Raw genomic sequence first — 26,984 nt, forward strand, 5'->3', positions numbered from 1 at the left:
AAGAATGGCGGGCGGACACCATAGGGCTGGGGCAGAGGAAGCCCTATGTCTCCCTGTGTTTGGTTTTTATAGTGATCAAGATCAATTAATTATAAACAATTATTGTTTTTGTAACTTTGAAAATAGAAGTTACTGGCCAACTGTTGCATGGGTCAAGTGGAAGGGGCCTGGGGTCCCCCTCTAGATGGCCTGATTTTGGTGTGTTCCCAACCAGAAGTCAACAGGTCAATAGGTGAATGAATCACGCCTGCGTGCTGGCAGTGTGTATACTGATACCAGTCTGAGTTCACATCTGCTCCTCCTATTGCACAGCCTATCTGGGGCCTACTTTATACACAACATAACATTAGCAATTATTACTTGTAATTATGCTACTGTCCATGTAGGTAGTCCTGGAGAGCCTTCAACGTTCAATAGTTTCACTCATTATTGCTTCCTCCACCCACACCACCAGAGCTGGAGGAGTCACACATACTCTCATGCTGAGGAGATGCCACTCCTGGTAACCCTAGCAGTTCTGCTCATCACCATAGCCTATTTGCTACATAGTCAGAATAACAGGTACATTCTCCCCACACTGGCAGTGCACAAAACCATCACTCTGTTGGAGTTCTGGACTTTTTTGGTTCCGTCCAGAGGTGTCAGGGAACAACACCCAAAGACCCCGGAGTTCCACCTGCCTTGGTGCACAAATGAACAGAAACACGGGCTTCTCGATGGTGGCGTCAAAGACCAAAGGTTTATTACTGCAGGGACACAGAAGTCACAGATACTACACACGGGCAGATTCTAGGAGCCTGTTCGATTTGTACAAAGAGGGTTGCTCCTTATATACTAAATTTTAAGCTTGGGGCAAATTCTTTACATGTAATACATTCCCAAAACCTTTGTGTCTAAAACAATAAATATTTGGCGTTACACAGGAACCGTCGATAAAATCTGATACAAAACATCTACGAAGAGGGGTTCCCACTAGTTCATCACAATCCCTTGTCAATATTGCATTCAAGAGCCGGACCGCCTCATCGTAAAGTTCGTTACCTCCCCCTAATAAAGATTCAGAAAGAAAGAAACGGAGCCAGGTGTGGAAGATAGAAAAGTGGGATAAGGGATGTTTGTGGGTTGTAAATGGGCAAGGCTACCGGCTTCGGCCGCCTAATCATGATCAGGACAATGGACACGAAGACCAGTTTGGCAGGACTGGCCTCGGGCAGAGGAGGCAGCCTTTGTCGAGTCATGCAGCTACAGCGTGATCTGGTTTAAGGTGCACGTGTCATGAAAGAGGTGAATCTCCGGCTAAGGTTACGTGTCCTTAATCGAAATGGAGTGATTAAAGGTTATTGCGTATGTGAGGGCAAGAAACACAAAATGGCGGCCATGATCTAAGATGGATGCCGTGGGTAGATCAGAAATGTGTTTATAAAAAGGAGTGCTCTTGCTTGTAGCGTAGCGAAAACACCAGGATATACTAAATGGATCATTTGCGGTTCGCTGATACCAATATTATGTATTTCCGACAATGTTGAAAACACGGGTTCAAATCGTCACGGAACCTCAGACCCTCCTTTTGCCCTTACATAGGCAATTACTCAGTCTATGTCAGAATCTAGTTCTATGCTCATCAGGTCAGTGACATGCTGTTGTATCATCATCCTTTCTCGTGTCTTTTCTCCAAACGCAGGTGGTTTCCTAAAACAAGTTGCAGCACAAAGACTACACAGAGCAGGACCACACTGGATAATCAGACAACATGAGAATAGGAATACTAAGATGACACCAATGACCATCAGAACCTTCCATCCCCACGTCGAGATCAGAGTCCAAAACCACTCCATGAAGGACCAGTTTCCCTTGTCTACGTGAATAGAATCGGAAATCTTGTGTAGCTTAGAGATCGCCTCATAGACTGTTGGAGCATTATTAGGAATAAAGACACAGCAGCTCGATTGGATCATTCTGCATACCCCACCTCGATCTGCAAGTATAACGTCTAGAACCATACGGTTCTCCAACGTCATGAGTCTATCCGCCTGAAGCTCAGCTGTCAAGTTGCTAAGGGCACCAGCAGTTTCGGTAATAGTAGATTCAACTACCCGTGTTAGCTGACGTATGTTTCTACTATTGGCCATAGGCCCCCAGAACGGAAGGAAGCCTTTGAAGAAGTCTCCAGCTTCCTGACCAGCGGTATCTTCCTTGCTGAAGACACCTCTCGCTACTCTGGTTCTGTGGTAATCAGATGAAGCAGTGTATGTCGGAGGCAACAATCGAGCAATATAACATGATCCTGAAAAGTCGGCAGGCAACCATGTATAAGCTCTGTCTCGACAAATGAAGTAGGTACCCCTAGCAGTGAGAAAGGCAGGGGAAGAGTTAGCCGGAAACACATAAGTCTCTACGCACTCACTCCTCCCTAGCTGAGCTCTCGGATTTCTCCCATTACCTTGCAAACAGACCTGACCTCGGTGAGGTACGACCCAGATTGGAGTTGAGCTTTTACGCTTGCTTTCTCCTAAACTAAGGCGATACTCTGAAGTATTCCAACTTAAATATACTCGTAATTCGTCTCTAGGGTATGATGGAGTATTATTGACATCCTTGACCATGTCAATAATTCCCTGGACTAAGGCTTTGATGGCAGAGTTATATTTAGTGGAACGCGGTGGACGTGGAGGATAGGTTTCAAGGGCATAAGCAAAGATGGTTTGGAGGGCCTGAAATGATCCATTGTAGCTGAAAGGCAAAACCAGATAGGGAATGCCTTTATCCATAGTGTGGGGTATCAAGCCACACACCCAGCAGTCTGTAGTGTTAACTACCAGTTGGTGTTGGTGCAAGAGCTGTACAAAAGTGTTGTTAATGAATTCTGAGCGTCGAGCTTGCTCATGTTCCGGAAACGAGTGGAAAGAGTGTATAGAAGAGACAGTAGAAGTGGCAGGATCAAGGGGAGGTACTGTAGTAACTGGCGCAAAAATCAAATTTATACTAAAGATGATTCCACCCACCAATGTTGCTAAAATAATCAAGAATGTAATGGCACATTGCATCAAAAAGCATTTGCTATGAAGAATTCTGTAAAGTCTGTTTCTGCGAACATAAATCACATTTTCTCGTTGCAGCGCAGGAAGCTCCATCTTCTACAATCCGCTCGCGACCACTGATGATGTGTACGTAGATGAAAATGCCTCTATCAGCCCTGGGAGTTCCCAGAACCAACAGAAAGATCGACCTTGTGTCAGACCCCTGCAAATTCAACTAGGCACACAGCCACGACCCTACGGCTACCCAGACGGCAAGGCAATTTTTAAAACAATAAAACAATAGCAAACTTCCTGGCTGAGGGCAAAAGTTCAATATATCAAAATCACAATATGCAGTTGCCTGCTTTATTTGTCCATTTTACGGCTTCTTAAGTTATATCTCTGTTTCGCTGGTACTGTCTGATCGGCAAATAGTGTATCACTAGCAGCTGTTGCAGTGTTTAAGTTCGCAGATGGCAAAGTTTCTTCTGATGCTGGAGACAAATGTTCAGTGTTCAAAGGAGTCTTTTCAGGAGGAGAGTCAGGTTTTAGAGTGTCAGTAATCAATTCGGCATCGCTGAAAGAGATGAACTTCGGTGTGCTTTCAGATTCGGAGGCACCAATTCCCTTCTTCACCCAGTCGTCGTAAGGGAGCGGCAAAGGGACACGCTTAACGTGGGACGCGTGTACCCAGTGCTTGCGGCCAGCTACACGAACTGCTGTCCTCGTTGCAAGTAGGATTTGGAAGGGCCCCACAAATCTCGGCTGAAGGTTCTTCGTCCTCGCGAAGTTTTTGAAGACGACGAAGTCTCCCGGTTTCAGCTGATGCCCTGGACTCTCCGGAGGTTTTGGCAAAGCATCGAAAACCTGTTGATGAATAAGACTCAATTTAGCAGTCAAGTCGTAAAGGTAGTCTATCAACATAGGATATTCTATGGAGCAAAATTCTTTAGGCCTTGGCACACCCCAGATATTTGCCGGGCGACCAAAGACTATTTCATAAGGGCTAAGCCCTATTCTAGAATGTACCGTTGCTCTCGTTGATAACAAGGCCAAAGGAAGTGCGTCCGGCCAGGCTAAACCTGTGGATGCTTGTATTTTAGCTATTTTCAGCTTGAGGGTGCCATTGTAACCCTCCACTAAACCAGCAGACTGGGGATGGTTTGCACTGTGGAATTTCTGTTTCAGCCCTAGGCCGGCACACACACTCTGCATAACTTTCCCTATAAACTCACTTCCGTTATCTGACCATACAATCCGTGGCATTCCATACCTAGGGAAATATTCTTTGAGAAGAATTTTGGCAGTTGATAGGGCAGTGTTGTCCTTTAGTGGATATGCTTCGATCCACCTGGAAAAAGCACAAACTACCACCAGGACATACTTCAAATTATTGCAGCGCTCCATGTGAATGAAGTCTAACTGAATCACTTCAAAGGGGCAGGAGGGAGGAGCGAAATGACCAGCTGGAGTTGGAGTTCCCTTGCCAGGATTATGCATCAAGCACACCATACAATTTTTCACCACTCTCTCTGCACACTTACTGATTCCCTCATTCTTCCAGACCGGAGCCAACATCTTACAGATCCCTTTAGAACTTATATGCGCTACTCCATGCGCCATCGTCACTACTGCAAGCACATACGCATCGGGCAACATCCAACGCTGCTGTTCTGTCAAATCAATCCAACATCCATTCGAGTCCAATTTGCCCGTACTTTCTCTCCATACACGTTTCTCTTCCTCAGTTGCTTCTTTCTGAATCTCTTTTACACTTTCCATAGTATCCTCGCACATTCCAGACTCAGCAATCCATCTTGCAGACGTAGCAACATACATTCTGCTCATCGTGTCTCTAGCTGTCTGTTTAGCAATTTCATCAGCAAAAGCATTCCCACGACCAACATCATCCGTGATTGCTTTATGAGCACTGCACTTCACAATCGCAACTTCAGTCGGCAAGGTTAGAGATTCCAACAAGTCATTAACTAGCTGGCCATGTTGGATCTTAGTCCCATGGGACGTAATGAAACCTCTTTCTCTCCACAACCGGCCAAAACTATGGGCCACACCAAATGCGTACTGACTATCTGTAAACACATTCACTCTCTTTCCCTCAGCTAAAACACACGCTCTCGTTAGAGCTATTAATTCTGCAGCTTGGGCAGAATTCTGACTCACTCTTGCAGTCTCCACGATCGTCTTCAAAGTCGTTACTGCGTAAGCAGCAGTCACATCACCATTCTCCAATTTAAAACATGACCCGTCCACATACAGTGTACCATCCGGATCAGATAACGGAGTATCCTTCAAGTCAATGCGTCCTTTTGTCTCTTCCTCCGTTTTAAAACAGCAATCATGTGGCTCGGAATCACTCGACTCTCGATCAGTCGGCAATAGTGTTGCTGGATTCAATACATTACATCTTTTGATCTGAATATGACTCGCTAGTAATGTCAGCTCGTAACCAGATAATCTCGCACTAGTAAGGTGTTGTGTCTTCGTTCGGTTCATGAGTGTATCCACTGCATGAGGAACCATGACCACTAGCATGTTGTTCATCACCAAACCAGCAGATTGTCGAATGGAAGCCGCAGCTGCCGCTGTAGCTCTCAAACAACTAGGCAACGCTCTGGCTACCGGATCTAATGTTGATGAGAAATACGCACAAGGGCGTTGTTTATCACCAAACTTCTGTGTCAGAACACTCAACGCGCAACCTTCTCTCTCGTGAACGTAGAGCGTGAACGGCTTACTGTAATCAGGTGTACCCAATACAGGAGCTGAACACAATGCTTTTCGTAATTCAGTAAAACTCTCTTGACATTCATCAGACCATGGCACTGGATTCGGAACGTTTTTCCCAGTCAAAGCTACCAACGGTTTTGCTAAAAGAGAAAAAATTTGGGATCCACTGCCTACAGTAAGAGGTAATACCTAGAAAGGCACGTACTTCTCTCTGTGTGCGTGGAACACTCATCTGTGTAATTGCTTTTATTCTTTCTGGGGTCAACTTCCTTCCCTCCTTTGACAAGAGATGACCTAGGTAGGTCACTTCTTGGCAGCAGTATTGCATTTTGGAAGGAGACACCTTGTGATTCAAATTAGACAAATGATGCAATAAGGAAATTGTAGCTGCTTTGCAAGTTTCCTTGTCATCGGCAGCCACTAGAAGATCGTCTACGTACTGCACTAGAGCAGAACCTGGAGGAAGGACAAAAGAATCTAACTGGCTTTTTAATGCTTGACTGTAAATAGATGGGCTCTCACAATAGCCTTGTGGAGCGCGTTTAAATCTGAAACTGCGACCTCCTAGACAGAAGCCGAAAATATCTCTACTTTCTTCGGCTATCGGAATGCTGAAAAAGGCATTCTTCAAGTCGATGACTGAGAACCAAGTAGCTGTAGCAGGAATCAGTGTTAACAAGGCAGTAATGTCTGGCACTACAGGAAACTGCGGGACTACAATCTTATTAACCTCTCTAAGGTCTATGACAAACCTATAAACTGGAGGCTTTGTAGGATCAGTTCGTTTCAAGATCGGTAGTACAGGACTGTTGCAGACATTTCCTCTCGTTTCTTCAACCACACCTTTCTTAACCACTTGGCTGCTAAGGCATTATTTTACTCCTCATTTGTTTTCCATTGAAATCAATGGAAAGTCCATGACGAGTTACCCTTGTCATTAGCGGCGAAGAGGTTAATCAAATCTTGCACAATCAATAGAAGTGCACGCTCACCTTCACTAGATATTTTATATTGGGGAATTCTTGGAAATTTCACATTTGTTTTCAAGGTTACCACATATGGTGGTATTTCTAAAAGGCCTACATCATTAGGACCAGTCGCCCAAAGAGAATCAGGGAGTGAGCGTAGCTCTGGCGGAAGTGCGTCCATTGACAAGTACATCGGAGAGGTGATATTTTTACCCAATGTAAGCTGTACTCCTTCCGGAGAACAGTACAATGTCGCATATAGTCGTTTTAACAAATCTAAACCAAGCAGATTTTCATTACAACCTGTCGTCAAAATCAGGGGTGCTTTCAAATGGCACGGTCCAACAGAAATAGACAAAGGACCAGATATCGGGTTGTAAACAGGGGCGCCTGAAAAACCTACGGAAACATTTGTTGAGCCAGACAAAGGTGCGCCAGGGAGTTTCGCATGAATGATAGAACTTTTTGCGGCACCAGTATCCAACAGAAACGGTTCGACTACACCTGATGTTGCTACTGCGACATAAGGCCCACTCTGATCCACTGGAACTGATACTACTCCCTCTCTCTGTCCATGGCTGTCCTAGTACCCAGTTTGCTGAAAACCCTCATCTACTTCACAATAGTCCTCAACAAGATATTGTTGAGATCTATTTTGCTGAGCAGACTGTCCATTTCGTTGATCAAAGTGATTGGAAGGACGATCATTTGTTTGTGGAGGCATAGCACCTCGTCCTCGACCTCTAGAATTCTGCACAAAACCACCACGACCTCTCTGTGCTGCTGCTGCATTATTTTGCGCTAAGATCGGACATTCATTTTTATAGTGACCCTCTTTCTTACAGTACGCACACTGGTTCCACTGATATTGAGGTCTTGATGTACTATAATCTGTCCTTTGGTACGAACCTTGCTGTGTATTAGATTGATTCATGCGAGGCGGATACGCCTGCTGCAAAAGAACTTTAGTTTTTAAATCTTTCGTTTTCTTTTCTGATTTCTCCTTTTCCTCTTCATCCCTGTTTTCATAGTACTGCGCAGTCGCAAGTATTTGCGCTGTTGTGGACACAGCCCACGCACTCTCTGAATCTTTTAATTTATTGCATAATTCAGGTAACAAATTATGCACAAATTTATCGACAAACAGTCTTTGTCCTCCTTCTGTACTCATGTCCTGACCACTATGATCTACAAAAGTCTCTTCAAACCTCGTGAAGAAGTCAGAGACACTTTCGTCTTTCTTCTGTCTGCATGCTGATAACTTGTCCCAATTAACACGTAATGCGGGCATCAAGGTCTTCATTAGATCAATTATTCTACCTGGAAGATTAGCAATTAGGGGTTCAGGTTTCGCACCACCTATTTGCTGACCATCTGCTGCAGTGATAGCTGCCCAATCACCACCTAAGGCAGCTTGATGATCCTCTCTACGAATTTTAGCCCACACTGGTTGCGGAACTACATTACCAAACAACATATCGATGTCCGCTAAGTTCATTATACAAGCCTCAACTGTCTGTGTTAATTCCTTGTAATATCCAGCAGGATTCTTACGTGGATCTGGCAAGGCCTGCTTCACTGCTAGCACTTCAGCTCGCTTCCATGGAATGTGTATCCACACTCTTTGGAATTGCGCTGGAGCACCTGCAATACCAGCATTATCATCACGTGCCACTGCTTCGCGCCAGATTGGAGGAACTTCCCTCATAGGATATTGGCGACTTAGCTTCATTTTTCCTCTTTCTAAATCTCTCGGCGAACGAAGAGATGGATCATTCCTAAAACTTAAAATAAGTTCCATCGCTTCTTTTATATTATCACCCACTATCATTCCTGCAGCAAAGTCTTTCTGAACTTTAATTAAATCTTCCAAATCTGATTCAACATCATCTTCTTCTATTTCCTCACGTAACAACGAGCACATCTCATCAAAGACATACCGTTGTGTTGGTTCCTTCCACTGCATAAATGTGTCTAGCACATCTCTCGTACTATATCTTCTATTCTTCGAAATCCATCTGAGAGCCGTGGAATCTAAAATTCCCTGTTCCTCAGTACTTGGAAGCTGACTACGTCTCTGAACTGAGTCAGGAGTAGGAGTCTTAATTAAAGTTTTATATAAAGGAGACAGCATGTTAGTAACAGAATCAGTGATTCTTCGACGAACAGAAAGTGGAGTTAGCACACTCGCAGACGTGGAGAACGCAGTAGAGGTAGGAATAGATAACGGAACAGTAGCAGTATCGAGAAAAATAGTTTGTGGAATAGTAGGTACAGAAGCTGGCAGTTCAGGAAGAGAAGGAGCTGTAGGAACATTCACATTCATCACAGGAGGTACGGGAACTTGATTCTGAGGGACAGGAACAGGAACACCAGGTTGTCCAGCAACCGGCAATTGAACATTCGGGACAAGTGGAGCCGTAGCATGTTGTGCATACGGTGGAGGTGACCGTAACAGATAAGATAACAGAGGATCGTTTTCGGAATCCTCCAGTATCTTAGCCATTTTCGATGGCAAGGCAGGATAGCACTTGTCAATCGCTAAGTTATGCTCTCTAATGGCTACATCTATAGCCTTCTCACACTCGTTAACCTGCAACTGCTTAGCCGCTTGCTCTAGAGTCAACTCTTCTTCTTTCTGTTCTTTCTTCAACCTTTTCATTTCTCTCTGTTTGGATTCTTTTCGCCAATAACGGAAAGAATCAAACATTGCCGGCCGGGCTTTCTTCCTAAACAATTTCGCTTCTAAGTTGTCGAGAATTTCGGGTTCAAAACTACCATGCAGTGGCCAACTAAGGACACCATCCTTCGCAGTGTAACGGACCCATACCTCATTATAAGATATAGGACCCACACCAAATTTACAATACAAGTCATATAAGGGAGTCCCAATCGGAGGAACCAGACATGAGTCCTCCAATCGTGAGTCACGGTTGCAACCAAAGCAAGACAACATTTTCCGACTTACCATTTTTCAGTCCGGAACACAAAACAAACAAAACACAAAACAGATATGTGCACTTGAACCAAGAATTTTAGGCCTACCAAAACGAACTGATGTATCGATACCCAAACTAAACCAAATAGATTATCGTAACTAGAACAACCAGTGATAATCTTACGAAACCAAACCAAACCAAGAACCGATCAAGGATTTTAGCAACCCTCACAAAGTAACCAGCTAGCTATCACTAAATACTTAACTGAGGCACTGAAGACGTCACCAAGGAGAAACCCGTCACGTTTCGCCGTACTAAGGACTGCACCTCGGGTCCAAGACAGGGCGACGGTCAAGGCAACGGCCCACTGCAGCCGTCCTGAACGGGAAACCCTCGTGGAAGAGAACTTCGGGCCACTTTTGCGATATGCCGGGATCGATGAAGTGGGGCGCCTCCCTCAGGAATCTTCACACGAAGCTTCTCGAACTCTTCAGGCTTTTGGACCGGTACCGAATGACGTCGCCCCACTGTGGGCGCCAATTGGAGTTCTGGACTTTTTTGGTTCCGTCCAGAGGTGTCAGGGAACAACACCCAAAGACCCCGGAGTTCCACCTGCCTTGGTGCACAAATGAACAGAAACACGGGCTTCTCGATGGTGGCGTCAAAGACCAAAGGTTTATTACTGCAGGGACACAGAAGTCACAGATACTACACACGGGCAGAATCTAGGAGCCTGTTCGATTTGTACAAAGAGGGTTGCTCCTTATATACTAAATTTTAAGCTTGGGGCAAATTCTTTACATGTAATACAGTCCCAAAACCTTTGTGTCTAAAACAATAAATATTTGGCGTTACACAGGAACCGTCGATAAAATCTGATACAAAACATCTACGAAGAGGGGTTCCCACTAGTTCATCACAATCCCTTGTCAATATTGCATTCAAGAGCCGGACCGCCTCATCGTAAAGTTCGTTACCTCCCCCTAATAAAGATTCAGAAAGAAAGAAACTGAGCCAGGTGTGGAAGATAGAAAAGTGGGATAAGGGATGTTTGTGGGTTGTAAATGGGCAAGGCTACCGGCTTCGGCCGCCTAATCATGATCAGGACAATGGACACGAAGACCAGTTTGGCAGGACTGGCCTCGGGCAGAGGAGGCAGCCTTTGTCGAGTCATGCAGCTACAGCGTGATCTGGTTTAAGGTGCACGTGTCATGAAAGAGGTGAATCTCCGGCTAAGGTTACGTGTCCTTAATCGAAATGGAGTGATTAAAGGTTATTGCGTATGTGAGGGCAAGAAACACAAAATGGCGGCCATGATCTAAGATGGATGCCGTGGGTAGATCAGAAATGTGTTTATAAAAAGGAGTGCTCTTGCTCGTAGCGTAGCGAAAACACCAGGATATACTAAATGGATCATTTGCGGTTCGCTGATACCAATATTATGTATTTCCGACAATGTTGAAAACACGGGTTCAAATCGTCACGGAACCTCACTGTCATGAGATGCCTGTTGCTGAATGCCACTGCAATGTAACGGCTTACTTCGCCCACTAATGCCTCACAGGGTACTGCTGCTAGCTGCCACAGTGCTTCATTCTGCCACTCAATACCCTTGTCCTGGGAGAAGGACATCCCTGCAAAAGTGTGATGTGAAATATATAAGTACAAAAGGCGGATAAACTAGTGTCTGTTAGTGATAAGGTAAATGCAAATGGACAAGCTCTCGCCCCACCATTGCAGCATGAGTTTATTTCGGGCCATGCTCTGGGGAGTCAGTTTGTAGCGCCAGGACGCCCTTGGGTAAAGGTGCTCTTTATAATCTCATAATAATAATAATAATAATAATAATAATAATAATAATAATAATAATAATAATAATGATAGTAATAATAATAATAATAATAATAATAATAATAATAATAATAATAATAATAATAATAATAATGCTACCATAGCTACCAGAGATCTGTGTCACCACACCCAGCATGCTGCACAATGCCGTAAATTACATCCAACCCTTCAGCGTGTTATCAGCCCCATCATCAGTGGTGGATAGAAAGAAAGTGTGGATCACATGGTTGAAAATTATCTTGCTGTGACAAAAGAGACTAGCCCAGCAACGTAAAGGTCTATTCTATTGCATTTACTGGGTGAAGAGGTACACCTAATGCTTCTTACCCTTGTTGACATTGGAAATGATGATGATTACAGGGCAGCAGTAACTGTGTTAAAACAAAAATTCAGTACCAAAGCAAACCATGACTATAAATGTTTTATTTAAGGCTAATAAAACAAGGATCGAGTGAGTCTATTGATACTGTCAATGCCTACCTGCATGGGCTTACAAGCATGGGCAGGTTCACCAGCATCAGTGGAAGATTACATTTCCAAGAAATACAAGGCTGTCACTCCTCAGACCTAAGAAAAGAGATATTGAAGATGGCGAATGCCTAAGCCATCTGCTTGCTCTTGGGGTACAGCACATGAACTTGCTAATGTAAGAGCTGCACATATTTGAATCATCACTATCTATCAAAGTGATTAAAACTGATCCAGTTGAACCAAAGAGGAAGATCATGCCATCTCTATGAAGAATGATGTCTCATGAGGAAAATATTGATACGCCAAGTGGATACTGCCGCAATCTGCAACACAAAGAACCAAAATGGCCCTTTATTCCAGGAGTACAAACTAGCAGACTACTTCCAATCTCTAAACTGCAAATATCCTAAGCTAAGGAGAGATTTATGAGAACATTTCTCAAGGTTCTTCTCTTTGTGACAGTAGACAATGACCACCTAGAATGGGCCACCTACAAGTTACTAATAGATTATCAATACACCCCTCACACCAGTTCCCCAGTCAGCTTTAGCTCTGGTGGTGCATGCTGTGACAATCCTTGTTGATGCTCCCAATGGCCTCCTTCTCCATGGATTCACTCACTACCACCCTCCACCAGTGCCCTTCATCTCTCCATAGCCCCTCTCTCATGTTTATTTCAGTTGTTTTATAGTGGTCCTCATACCAATGTAGGGTGTCAGAGCACTTTACATCATACACATATTACACTGAGATAATGAATCATACACAAGAAAATCAATATACAGGAAATGTTACACAAGACATTGAGGATTACAAGGTGTAAGAGTTACAAGTCATCCTTACTGGTAGGCATAAAGGGGCCGATTATGATGGAGGTTGGACCGCAACTGACATCTCGTCAGTTGCAGTCCAACTGCCATCTGCTGCTGTGGTCCGACTGACGCATTACAATGTGTTCGGTCAGATCCAGCAAATATAGAGACTGTCCACCGCTTTCCAGCGGGCTCCTCAAGGAGCCCATCGGTGTGTCGGAAACACCTCATAATCCCTTAAGGCTGGCGGTTCCTCCATCTGGATTATCATGTCAGTTTCCGACAGCCATTCTATGTTGGCCTTTCCGACATGGAAAGGCAGTTGGATAGCGGCAGGGCCCCCTTCTCCCCTGGTTCTCCGCATCGTGGTCAGGGAGGAATATATGGTGCCCCCTAAACATCCCTTCACAATGAGGGCCTACCACACGGTGCAGGGATGTTTAAAAAAATCTATTTTTCCTCTTCTGCCCACCGCACAAGCTTCCATTGAAAAATGATGTTTGCAAAAACACTGTGGGCTGTCGCATTCAAATACTGCAGTCAGAACCGTAATTACCCTCCATATGTTAATAGTGCCTGAAACTGAGAAGCAAGAACTCTGATTTGAAAAAGTAGCAGTGATGGCGTTGGCTTAATAAGAATGGATTTCTTACCAAAAAAACTCTTTTATAGGATATTCAGACTGTGGAAAAAACATAACCTTCTAACCTATACTTTGCAGGTTACATGCAGATCTCTGATGACAGTTCTAGCTCACTGTGCTATATTAGGATTTTAACTTATGAAATGCAAATAAAAAAAGGATTTCTGTGACAAAACCAGTAACGCATGTGAGCTATCTAAATATCGTACAATTTGGCCTATTAATTCTCTGCTCTACTTTATTATGAGTCAAAACTCCCCCTAGACAACACTCTGATCTTTCTCCAGCCAGTAAATTACTCACCAGAGTTATCTTGGCTTTTTTTATTGTCGCCTAAATAATGCTGGGCACGCAAGAACCTCTGCAGCAGGTGCTGCTAAAACCATAAACGATTTGAAAACACAGCACCCCCAGAGGTCGATGCCCAGTGCAGAAGCAACAGTTGCACTGGCCAGAGTACATGTCATGGCTTCACTGGGCACATCCAGAATCAAAGGAACAATAGTCACTGCTGTGAGAGGGGACTTCAGTATCACTAGGAATGTCTTCCATTTTAAGAGAATTTCAGAGCACTCCACTCAAAACAGGGTTGTGCAAAGTACTCCTTGTAACTCACCTGCAATGTCCAGTGATACCTGGACAAATCATCGATAGGACTGTCTCCGACAGTTTCTGTTCGGAGCTCCGTGAGACATCATCCACCCTGATCCAGTCTGGGGAGACCTCACTGTCTCTCAGCTGTGCCCTCAGGTCCACGGAGGGTTAGCATCCCTATTCCCTCAGACCTCACTGCCAGCCTTGACAGTGTTACAAGGATTATGTTCAGACATTGCAAGACTACAGGGCAGATATGTCCAACTAGAAGGCCAGTTCTGTAAAAACTGAACTGAGTGATTCCTGAATGCCAAAAATGTAAGTTTAAGTTGGGTTTTGCTATTCTTATGTGATCTGTTTTTGTGTCTAATCTTGGAGGAATGTTGTGTCGCTTTGAGAAAGAGTGACCTGTGGCCCCCCTCTGGATAGTTTGATTTTGGTTTGTTCCCAATCTGACGCCAGCAGGTCTAATATAAACAAGTTAGGCCTGCTCGTAGGCAGTGCGCATGCTGATAACAATCTGTGTCAGTATCGGCTTCTGTTAATGCACGGCCTATGCAGCGTCTACTTTCTTTACATGCAACAAAATAGTAACCTGTCACAACAATATTAGTTTTACTTTACTGAAGCAAAATGGGACATCATTAACAAAACGTTTGAAAGACCAAGTATTAGAGCAGAAGTAACAGGGGAAATCATACCAAACTGAAAGATTTATTTTCATTTTAATATAATAGGCTTAGCATGATTGATGCTTTATGGAGCCTTCAGTGCCATAAATAATTTAACAAACATATGTTTTCTATTTGTAGCATTGGAAGAGAAATGTGATGAGGAAATAATGCTGGACAACTTTGTTACTTTCTTCATTGCTGGTTAGTATTGACATCACATGCTCTTATTGTCTGTAGTAAATTATGCAAAGATCATTCTGTTTAATGCATGTGTTGTACAGTTCTGTACTGGGTATAGCCCTTCAACATTTATAAGTCTGTACATTTTATTATCAAGCACATATCATAGAAATGTTGGGCGACATTTAAAAATGTCAATTTCACAAATAGTTAAATAAAAAAGCGGCAGATTTACAAGAAACTGACGCATCTATGTAGATGCGTCACTTTCCATGCACCTACTTGCGAAATCCTTGCACCACCATGGATGCGCCATATTTACAATATGGCGCACCATGGCGCAAGGATTGACAGATGTGTCAGAAATTCTGTAAAGCTATACTTACCTATATTTACGTACCTTCTTGATAATTTGGCCAATGATATTTTTGCAATGATGTTATGGTAGCGTTATATTAAATACTCGATATTCTGACATACAAGTCCCTACTGTTATGTACATAGGGTCATGGACAATGCTCTACATGATGGCAGTTGGAATAATATGGACATTGTGTGCCATAGATAAAGGTTTAGCTCCCATCCATCCCTGCAGACACAAATGACTGTCTGAATTCGTGCTCATTACCAGCTCCCTTCCTTCGGTTTCTATACATTTAAGTAGTCTTATACTGCAACTCATGTTGTGGCTTCCAGCATGACTAGTGCACCAACTCATGGATAATCCTTAGGTACACAAAAAGGGAAGGCATTCTTGACCCTCAGTTAGGGTACAGGCTTAACACTTCCATAGCAAGAATGCTACACAGCTGCAGGCTACATGAGCAGCTCTGTTTGATTGCTACATTCCTGTGGTTTTGCAAAACTCGGCATGTGAGAAAATTGCTCAGTCTCACTGCACTGCTTCTGTCCCAGTCAGTATCTGAGTCCTAAGCTGACATAAATCAGAAGCAACCTTGAAAACCACTTTTTTCTTGAAGTAACTTGAGGAACGCTTTGGGCCAGATGTACGGCCGTTTTTGCATGCGTAAACAGGCTTGTGAACCTGTTCGCGCATGGAAAAAGAGCATGGGCCAAGTATAAAGCCTATTTAGCGAGTGGCAATTTATTTGCAACTCGCTAAATAGGCTTTGCAACTTGCTATTTGGAAGGGGCATTCTCTTCCTAATAGCCAGTGCAAGCCCATGTATGAGTGTTTTGCAACCACAATTGCGGTCACAGAACACTCACAAATTACCACCCTCTTTAAGAGGGTGGTAATGCACTGGCAAAAGGGAAGGGGTCCCATGGTACCTTTGGAAATGCAGGGAAAAATATTTTTAAGGGCAGGCAGAGGTCCCAGGGACCCCTACCTGCCTTTATAAAATAAAACAAAAACGTTTAATTTTTTTCTTTTTCAAATGCATCCCGTTTTCTTTTAAGAAAAATGGGCTGCATTAAAAAAAACTGCTTTATTTAAAAGCAGTCCCAGACATGGTGGTCTGCTGAGCCCAGCAGGCCACCATACCTGGGAGGGCGTGCCATTCCCAATGGGGTCGCAAATTGCGAGAGGCTCATTAATATTCATTAATATTCATGAGCCTCTCAATTTGCGATCCCATTGGGAATTTCAAACAGTGTGATACACACTGTTGTACATCCAAAATAGCGCCTCACAAATCTGTGTTTGCGCTTGCAAAAATGGTCGTATATCTGGCCCTAGGTATTGTATTTGCATGGTAGTATTTCCTTAATATGATTAAGGAAACCAATAGGGTATTGTTATAGAAGTGGTACCAGGGATCATTTAGTCTGGTCCTGATGAAAAGATCCTCGTCGCCATAAAATTGTGGTAATCTAGTCCACACAAGTAGATGTGGTTCAACAGGATTTATTCAAGTTAGTTACAAGATCTGTAATACAGCAGTAGTTCAGCTATATACAGCCCCACCAGGAGCACCCAGCATGGTGCTCAGCCCTACTTCAACTCTGGTTTCCAGAGACCAACATTATATATTGCATCTTACAGTGTTCCACTGGTGGAGCAATGGATGACACATACTACAATATAGCTAGGATATAACACAAGTCTTAGGTGATAGGCTTGAAACATGTAGACCAGGAGACACACACCCATCACAGTGTGCTTCTCTTCTTCCCCCTTTTTAATAAGACCAGCTACAGGATTTAATAAAAAGTAGGTTCCACGTAGCCGGGTATCTTTTAACTCACTTGTCTGACCCTTCCACTCCCATATTATTAATCACTTTAGAGACCACACCCTAAAAAGTGCTCCCACGTCTCCGTTGGGCGTAGCATGCCCCGTCCCACATCGAGGCGGGAAGAACCAGATGATGAAGCATGCCACCAAGGGACATGTTGGTGGGAGAGGGTTATTTAAAGAAAACTCATCTGTTTCCTTAATACTATAAAGATCACTGTAAGGTTAGTTATTTTCAGTACGGGTGGACTCTTTCTAATTGTTCATGAATTAAAGGAGGCCGAGTCCACAATGAACCTGACTTCTCTCTCCCCCTTTTTGTTTGTTTCGTAATCTTTTTAATACACATATCACTGCAGCTGACATCCAGGTGTAAAATCTTGTCACTCTCATGGCCTGTGTTGAGGGGCTATCAGCCTTGAAGCTGCTCCTGCTGTGATAGCCGCTTTCAAGAGCAAGAAGAGGGCACTTCGAAAGAAGCAAACCCCCAACATAAGCTTCAGAGCTTCAGACTCTGAACCACATTTGTTGTCGGGAAATGGACTATAAAACAGGGAGCTGGAGACCCCAAACACTTATCATGTACTACACAGCCACACAGGCTGTGTGAGGAGGGGGGAAGTATGACGTTACAACGCATACTTTTACCACGCATGCCTTTACAACGCGGTTTTTACATCGCAAACCTTTACAACGCATAGCGCTTTGGGGTGCTGGATAGTGAAAAGTTTAATTTACTATTCCAACTCCGGTCCCCGTGGACACTAGGGAAGGTGTTGGATAGTAAATTAAACTTATTCCCTATCCTAGAGCGCCCCCAGCGCAATGCGTTGTAATGGTTTGCATTGTAATGGTCGCGTTGTAATGGTAGTGCGTTGTAAAAGTTTTGTTGTAAAGGTTGTTCACTGAGGAGGGGAAGCTCTAAAAGACCAGAACTGGGGGCCAAGTCCTGCTCGTCTCCCTGTCAGGTGAGGGGGCATCACTCAGGGAATCCAAGACCACCTATCCTGGAGTCTGAAGCTCCAGTATCTGCCTGCTTGCCTGGATAGGTGTGCCATGTGAGGAAGAGGAGAGCATTGGTGAAGTTGGTCCAGTAGAGGACCCCGGTTGAGTGAACTCACTGTGTGAGGTGTTAGGAGACAGCTGCTGCACCGTTCAGGTCATTGCTCATGTGTGTAACATATGGCAGATGATGGCCACCGGTAATTGAGCTGTGTGTATCACTGCATCGATCGCGCCAGAGCCTTTGTGTATTGGGGAGCGGTGACTCAGTATGCCCAGAAGGGCCTCCCATGAGAAGATTGCTGAATGTAAGGGCTATAGCCCTTACATGTGGTAGTGGCCCGTGACCCCATATTCCAGGAGGGGCTGCCACTGAGAAGTTCACTGTGTTGATCGAGTCCGAGCCCATATACCTTGAAGTTACAGTGACACCCTTTGCCAAAGGCAGTCACTAGGACCAGCAAGTTCTATGATCTGGTCTGAGTAGTTGCAGAGATTAGTGAGGCTACTTTGGGACTGCGCAGAAGGAAAGATTTTCACCACCCTCCCATCACGGGAGGCATCAGAAAGTTAGCCTGCAGAAAGGAGCAACAGAGAACCTCCAGTCTCTGCAGAGGCACAACGGCATGTGAGGACTTTCTGATAGCTGATTGAAACCCACATGGGCCAAGTGTAGCAAACTCATCTGAATCGCCCGCTGCAGCTTCAGATCCATCTCCCTTGAGAGGGAATTGTTCAGGAACTCACTGTTACTCCAATCTTGCAAGTTGTAGTTGTTGGGCCTGCCCCTCTCAGCAGGGTCACCCCCAAATGTTTTGCCTTTTTCCCTCCACATTTGTACAGAATTCGTTTTTGTTGACACTTAAATAGCACCTTAAACATGTCTCAGGCCTGCAGCTTTTTTTGTGTAATCCTACCCTGGGTTAACCACTGGTTCTTTTAGTGACTTTCTGAGGTTCACCCTGCAATGGATTGTGGCTCTTGCTTGTCCAGGGCCCCTATCCCAGTCAACCAACAACTTAATTTCTTACAGCAAGTAAAACTGATTTCGGGCTAATCAGCTGTGTGGGAATGTGCTACTAATTAGTGCTGTGTCACTGTGGACTTGAAAAATAGAGTCATAGTGAACTCTTGAGACTAGGACTCCTTGTGAGACTTACCTTGTATAATGCCTATAGTTAATGAGGAATAACTACTGTGGATAGAAGCGAAGAAGGAGTGGTACCTGGGGAACCGCCTAAGAAAACACTAGAACCCTAATCTCAGGGAGGTTGTGTAGATGTTTGTGAATGTCATATCTTTCCTTTCTGTGGGTAGAAATAAAAAAGTTCTCCTTTTTTCATAAAAGTGAGTATGTTACTAGACAATGGTTTATTGATACGCCCATTCTGAGTTGTGAGGCAGTGTCACTCCCCTGCATCCAAAACCAATAGTAGATTGGGCCCTGGGACATCTGGAGTAGTGGCAGCAGGCAAGCACCCTTTTTCTCATTTGATTACAGGAGATAATATCCAACACAGATAACAAAAAATGAAATAAATAAATAGAATTTCAATGTGGGGACCAACGGAGAGAATTTAAAGCTATCAGAAGGTAATTTAAGGGAAATGATTCGTTCAACTCTTTGTATGTGAAGGTGATTTTAAAAAAAAATTACGCAGTATACGTCTATGGGGAATGCCTTGAATTATAGATAAATTGTGTAAACTCCTCCCAGCCACCCTTCAAGGGCCAGCCAATAATATAACAGGGGTTTTGCCCCTTTTTGTAAAAAAAACAAAGTTTATCAGGGAAAAGCTTATTGCAGCCCTAAAGTCTGCTCAAGTTATGAACACGTCACTGTGACTGCTTTCATCTTTTCGGGGCCTTCTTCATCCTTATTAATTGCAGTCCCGGATGGATGACACCAGTCCCTATGCATTGTCTGCAGTTGTGGCGAGGACATCGAGAAAGTAGCAATTTGTGTTCCAAGGAGGCCCAGGGCAGCTGACAGCTGGTGCTTTATTTATAAAAGAATAAGGGCTTATTTATCAAGTTTGGGGAGAAGGAACTCCGTCACAGCGACACCGGTATTCCAGTATTCCCTCTCTGCTAGCATTGGGGTCTGCCCGCATTTAAATCAATTTAAAAGCGAGTGGACTATAGCTTTAATTATGGTGGAGACTTCTCCGTCTCTGCTGTGATTATCCCCCCCCCCCAGCCCCCCACCCACGGCCCTGAGGAGTAAGGGTTGTCAGATGCAGATCTAAAATTTCATTCACCTGATTTAGATGGGCGGAATTAGAGGCCATTTTTCCCTGCCCCTCAATGCCAGTAAAACTTTGGCGGTAAGGGGCAGTGGAAACTGCTCAATGCTTCCCTCGGGGTGGGAGAAGACTCCCATGGTGAGGGCAGCCTGATATGAGGCTCCATCATGTTGAGGAAGTCCTGCGACAAACTTAAAAAAACATTGAGGCTGCGAGGCCTCCGGGCAGTTATGCGCTATATAAGTGGAATTTTTAATTTCATTTCATTGACAGGAACAGCTGTGATGTCGGTTCCTGCCAATGCTTTAGAAACGGCTGCCATCTTTGTTGTAGTGTAGTTCCTAGTTTCCCACTAGGCCCTGCGCATTGGAATAACATAAACAGTAGTATCGACGTGGAACTGGCTATATTCCAGGCCTCCACTGACTATGCTAAACTTAATTGGGTTGTGTTACCAACTAGCTCAGAGGTCACTGGAAACTTTCTTCTCTGCATAGGAAGTGATCAGCTTCCTTGGCACAGACAAGAAGGGATTCAGCTTTCCAACAACCGTGCAACATGACAACTTTGCTCCTCAGATCAAGAGTCGATCTCTAGGGTCGTGTGAAACAATAGACATAGATTTCACTCAGTCAGTCTAGTGCAGTTTACTTTCACAGTATGTAGAGAATAGAGAGACGGGCGTGTATCAATAAAGGTTAACATTTATTGAACAGTCTTTCTTCTCGTACAAGAGAAATGTATTGCCACAATTGCAATAACTGTTATTATAAAAAGTACGTACAGTAAGATAAGTATTGCGAAATAGAACTGTAAAAGCATTGATATGGTTTCTTAGCCATACAATGGTTTAAAAGTAATAAAACATTTATACAGTCATATATACATTAGGCTAACATACTCAACTGGTGCTTCTAACTAAGCCTACCCCAGTGTGCCTGACCTAAGCCTAACACGTGGAAGGGGAAGTAAGTAAGTAGCTTAAGTTAAGTTGGTTTTGCCAAGGTTTGTTTCAAGAATTCTCGTCTAAGGGTTTAGTCAACACCATACCTCTGAATAGAATGATGGAGGATTGGTATCTCCTTCAGGGGTCTCTCTCGATATCCCAGTTCACCTGCGAGGGTAAACTGGAAGCGCCGGGACTGGATTTCTCTGCACGAGAAAGGCAGCGGCTTCTCTCAGCGCGTCTGGAGGAAGGAGGGGTGACAGCGTCCGCGGGCAGCTGGGCTGGATGTCTTCGCAGAGGACGGCTGCACGGCTCCTCAAGCGTACTGCACCATAGGTCGCGCTGTAGCGGCGATAATGGTAATCAGCAGCTTCACCACCACAGGATAGCAGGCTGCAGCGACAGGCAATGCTCAACAGCAGTTTGCTTCGCTCTCACAGCTCACAGCTTCGCATTGCTTAAGGCAACGTTGGTAATATTTATACCTGACAGGTGCCGGGTTTGACGCAAGTTTGCTGGACATAAGACGTCAATTAAAGATGTCACTAGGAAGTGGCAGCTATCAGTTGCTCATTAGAGTTCTATTACTAATCAAAACATAGCAAGCGGGGATTTCCAGGTTTGCTAAGTTTTTATCTTGTTGAAGAACTCGGAGTGTTATCTAGGAATATCAGATAGTGACTGCTGCTCTGTCATTGCACTAATTGGTCGCAAAGGAAGTAGCAGAGAGTCATGCTGGAATGTGGCTCTGTGGCTCTGCTCGTGTGAGGCCAGAGATGACTTTACAGAAAATCGTACTTGAACGGTTATGCCAATATAGGGAATAAAGGGCTTTATAGCCGAATAGGGGCATAAGGTCACAGTATCGATCAGGAACCTAGATAAGCACATGACACCCACTCCACGAATTCATGTCCATCAAAATTACTAAAACTAAGCAATTAGATGCATGTGTAACATTGCCCACCCCAAAATACATAAATGCATTCGAAATAGGCGTACTTGTAATACATGGAATTTAGGTACTGTACGTAGTTTTAAAAGCATAGTAATCATTCAAAAAATTATTGCATATGAAATCAATGAACGATTATGCATAAGGAATTACACATGAAGTATCTCTGACAGAAGAAATGCGAGATAAATCATCACATAAAAATGCATTGTAATAATATGTGTGCTAGAGGCTGGTGTTATGTTGTTATGTCTCTAGATGAGTTTAGAAATAGAAGTGTGAAGCTTCTGTTCTCTAAGAATAGTTTTTACGTTAAGCAAAGAATTGTTCGTGCCAAAAAGGAAAGGGTCAATATTAAAAAATTGTCCAATTCAAAGAAAAATCAGTTTACCAAAGCTCCTGGCAGTTTTATGTTGATCAAAACTGAAGGCCGAATTCAGAGTTCATGGGAACGCTGTGTGTCGGAAAGCTTCTCAAAAGTTATTGTTTCTCTGTGGGTGAGAACATCGTATCAGACAGGCTCGCAAAGAATTGGTCTACAAAATCAGGTGATAGTTCAACCAAATTAGATAGCGCTGAAACTTGGCAGGTGTGAGAATGATTGCTGTCATCGAAGACAGGATCAGCAATGCTCACAGAACGTTGTACCTGGATGATGTTGCTTTTGTCACTCGCTCCACTGTTACCACTTGGCTGTAGTACAGGAGTCTCCACGAATGCCGTCATCAGGATTGGTAGCCGCTGGGGACAACACAATGCATGAGCCGTTATTGGACTTAGCAAAGTATCGACGTCCATTGGTACTGCTGATGGAAGTGAAAGACAGATGTCCAACACGCATTCATCGCCGCAAAGCATACACCGTAGCACAGGTAAAATGCAATTTTGCCATATCGGTCTGAATGAAAGGAACCAGGTCATGTTTAGATCTCTCAGCCTGGCCAATCCGAGGACGTTAGTTATCCTGTCCCTGTAGCGCATTGCTAGGATTGTTTCTTCCATTCCCATGGGAGCTATGTCTGAGCCGAGGTTTGCCATAACGTAGCAGGAGGGTCAAAAATAGAATCCCTGCGATGAGTCCAAAAAATAGTGGAATACCACCAAAGATGGAGTGCACAAAATTAGGAAAGATTCCCAAAATTGCCTGGAAGGGTGTTAGCAGTCCCGTAAAGACTGTCTTAAATATGCCTGGGATGCTCGTAGCACTAGACATGTTAAAGAGTTGCTCGAGCATTTGTACGAAATGCACGGGGCAATTTGTTGATAAAAGGTCATGAACCTCAGTAGCCGTCCTTGCGACTAGAAGATCATACGTCTCTTTAGATGACGTTATAGGCACTGTTGTCTGTAAAAGCACAGATTTCATTTTGCTTAATGTATCAATTCGTATAGAATAGAGATTCAGACGAGGCCAGAGGGGAGTCACTGTGTCTGGAGGCCCGCTCGGGAACAATGCTTGCATACAACATTTGACCATGGACGTTACTTCTACTAGATAACTTAGTCCGGGCGCGAGGCCACAGCACCTGTGATCCGTTCTAAGAATGTAACTCCCGTTTGCGAGTTGCATAAAGAAGGGCTCTATCTGAGTTGCAGGTGTGACTAGCTGGTGGCATGAAAGGTTGTTTGAATTGCCATCACATGCTCCGTGTAAATTAATACCCTGACACAAAAGTATACCGCTTAGTGAATGTTTACAGTTGTCACCACTAAGAAATACATTTTTGTCGCTGTCACTATAGCAAGAATGAGTGTATGGTAATTTCCATTCGGATTTAACATATCCCTTACCCAATTGTTCATACTGGCCAGCAGGTATGTACTCAAGGCATTTATGAAATCGGAAAGTTGTTATCGGAATTGTGATAATTCCGTGTATTATCCATTCAATGACAGGGCTCTCTGACATTGTCAATGATAATCTCTCGAGTTTCTCGATGCTCAAGATTGTATAGTCTGCTCCTTTCTGTGCCAAACTGATCTGTTTATCAGTAAGGTTAAAAATGGAAAATAATGACGTTGTGTTTATCAAACGCCAAGGCACATAGCCTGAACGAAGATTTTGCAGCGTCCAGCCTAGTTCTATAATAGAGCGTAATTGAGACTGGCCATGTTGTAACATTAGCAAATCTCTGTCTATCACATCAAAGGCAGAGGATACAATATTGTCCAAAGAATATATTCTGGAAGACAGAGTCATTAACCCATTGTCTACTACAGAAAGTGATTTTTCCAAATTAATACGATCAATTTCTCGTATCTTTTCAGCAGTTTCAATTTGCTTTACTTTCCAAGCCTCGTTGTAAGCCGCATAGATGCTGGTCGCTATGAAACGCTTTTGACGCTGTTTGCGTGGTCCAAGAATGAAATCGCGCAAATCAGCACCATCTTTTAATAAAGACAAGTGTTGCTTAATTTCAGCCAGTGTGGATGTAGTTAGCCATTCTAGGCAGAGTTTGCCTACACTGTATGTGGTTATAATTCCTGGATGTTGTCTCTGGGAATATCTTGAGTCTAATCTGGTCATTTTTAAACCCTGTGTTTTGTTCAGGAATCTATCTTGACAGCTATTTGTGTCTGTAGGCCAGATTAACCACTTTTTCCAATCAGGATGTGTTCTGTTGAAATTTAAAATGTGTGACACGTCTAACTCAATATCTGCAGTTGCATTTTCAGGTATTGGCTTTGGTATAGACGGTGTTTTCATTTCTTTGTTTTTGGCTAGGCCAAGACAAGATGTTTGGTGTACAGTGTCATTTAAAAATAACATTTGTTCTGGTATCATGCAGGTTCTAAACAGTGCTTCTATGCCTTGCACCTGCCAATCTTTTGTACCCCAAATTGATTTCGTTTCAATATTAGTTTTCCAATAATCAAAACCAAATGTCATCATTTTGTCATAAAATGCTTCTGAATATATCAATTTTGAATTTGTCAGCATTGTTTTCATTCCTGTTTTATCTAACAGTTTATAATAAAACGTTTCTGCATCACTGGTGTTAAACCCTGAAAAATATTTGAATTTCTCAAAAAATGCTTTAGAACTGCTTTTAGGTGGTGTAGAACAATGTTCCCATTGGTTATACATAAAAACATTTCTAGGCTGTGCAGATTTATGCAAGTAATGATCCCCATAGTGGGTGTAACAGAATAACTGCTCATAACTAGATGAACCTTGTAAATAATCATGATCTGTGAATCTAGCTGACATTACTAAATCAGACATCATGTCATTAATACTGTTAAAGTCCCAATCATCAGAGAATGTACTTGGTGTAACAAAGTCACTTAAGGAAACCTTTAGTTGATGAGGATACTTCAGGATTTCGACCGGACCATAGATCTCATAGTCTGTTTTCTCCCATACTACCCCACCAGGTATTGGAATTGCTGTGACATTTACTGTTGACAGTTCTCTTTTCTTCACGTGGGATGATCTGTGTGGTTTCAGGACTAGGTTGATGTTCTGACTTGCTGTGTCCATTCAATTGTAATGAACTTCCCTAAAATTAAAACTAAAATTAGGCAGAGTAGGAGTATGAATACCCCTGAGATAATCCAATGCTCAATCAACGGCGAATCCAGATAAAGTTCTTTGATTTGTTGAAGGAGTCCGGTTGTATTTTCTTTAGAATACTTTTTTGTTTCTGGCATCACTTCGGGATCGTTTTGATCTTCAGAGAAGTTGTCGAAGTTGATGAAATAACCAGAGGCAGTTCTGTCAATTGATGGGATTGTTCTTTCAATCTGTCTCTCGGTAGCACTTTCTGATGCCACATTATTGTAGACTGGTGCTGTTTCTTGACGAACTGTTTCAATCTGTGTTTCAAGAGGCACGAGTTCCATGGCTGTATTGCATAGTCCTTCATTGTGCACTGCAGGCTGATCGAATGTGATTAGTCTTTCAGTTTGAACCTCTTGGATTGTTGCAAGTTTGGGTATTCTGTTGTTTCTTGGGAGTCCACTGGGCCTACTGTTGATTATAGGCCACATGCTTGTGGTTTTACCAGGTCGATGGACACGACTCTGTTCTCCTTTTTACCAGCAAGGGGCGGTAGCACAACTGATCTTGTTCCGGTGACTGCTAAGACAGGTACTGCTTTTCTGTAAGAAGGCCCAAATTCCTTCTTAACCGCGATCTTTTCTCTGACTAGATCCCCAATCTTTGGAATCCAGACAGGCCTTGCTGGGGCTGTTGCGGGTGGTGCCTCGTCAGTGGTACTTGGCTGTTGCTTTAACTTTATGTTGCTTAATGATTTTCTTGTTTCATTCAGTTCCTGTAAAACAGCCAAACGGTCTTTTACTTCAAAGTGCTTCGTTTCTTCTTGTACCACTGACATCTGACTATCGAGGTCCTGAACGCGCATTCTTATTCCGAACAATAGTTCGTATGGGCTGAAACCTTTTAGAGAATTTCTTGGCATGTTGTTAAGACTAGTCTGGACACTTATTAAATGTTTGACCCACCCAGCGCCTGAACCTAATACCTTCGCTGTTATAGATTGCTTTATGTCCCGGTTTTTTCTTTCTACCACACTATTCCCTTCGGGATGCGACGGACAAGAATACCGCAACCCAATTCCCATGCTGGCCATGGCCTCCCTATAAGCTCGAGAGCTGAAAGCAGGACCCTGGTCAGAATGGAACGTGGTAATTGCGTATGTGCCGATATGGACTCGCTAATCTTTTATAACCGTTCTAGCGTCAGCCGAGCGCTGGTGGCCTCATTATTTAAGTG

At 43.6% G+C, this 26,984-nt stretch overlaps 1 protein-coding gene across 2 annotated transcripts in view; it reads left to right on the forward strand.

Moving 5' to 3' along the window:
* LOC147690170 (cholesterol 24-hydroxylase-like) overlaps positions 1-26,984 on the forward strand; it is a 440,216-nt gene that overhangs the window by 282,842 nt on the left and 130,390 nt on the right. For both annotated transcript variants that reach the window (XR_015299935.1, XM_086937762.1), the window contains exon 9: positions 14,856-14,918. Coding sequence is in view for 1 of the 2 variants with exons in the window: in XM_086937762.1 (XP_086793888.1) it covers positions 14,856-14,918 (63 nt within the window). In the remaining variant the exon portion in view is untranslated. The remainder of the gene's footprint in view (positions 1-14,855; positions 14,919-26,984) is intronic.

The sequence above is a fragment of the Lissotriton vulgaris genome, chromosome 9 (genome assembly GCF_964263255.1).
Source record: "Lissotriton vulgaris chromosome 9, aLisVul1.2, whole genome shotgun sequence".
Lineage (NCBI taxonomy): Eukaryota > Metazoa > Chordata > Amphibia > Caudata > Salamandridae > Lissotriton > Lissotriton vulgaris.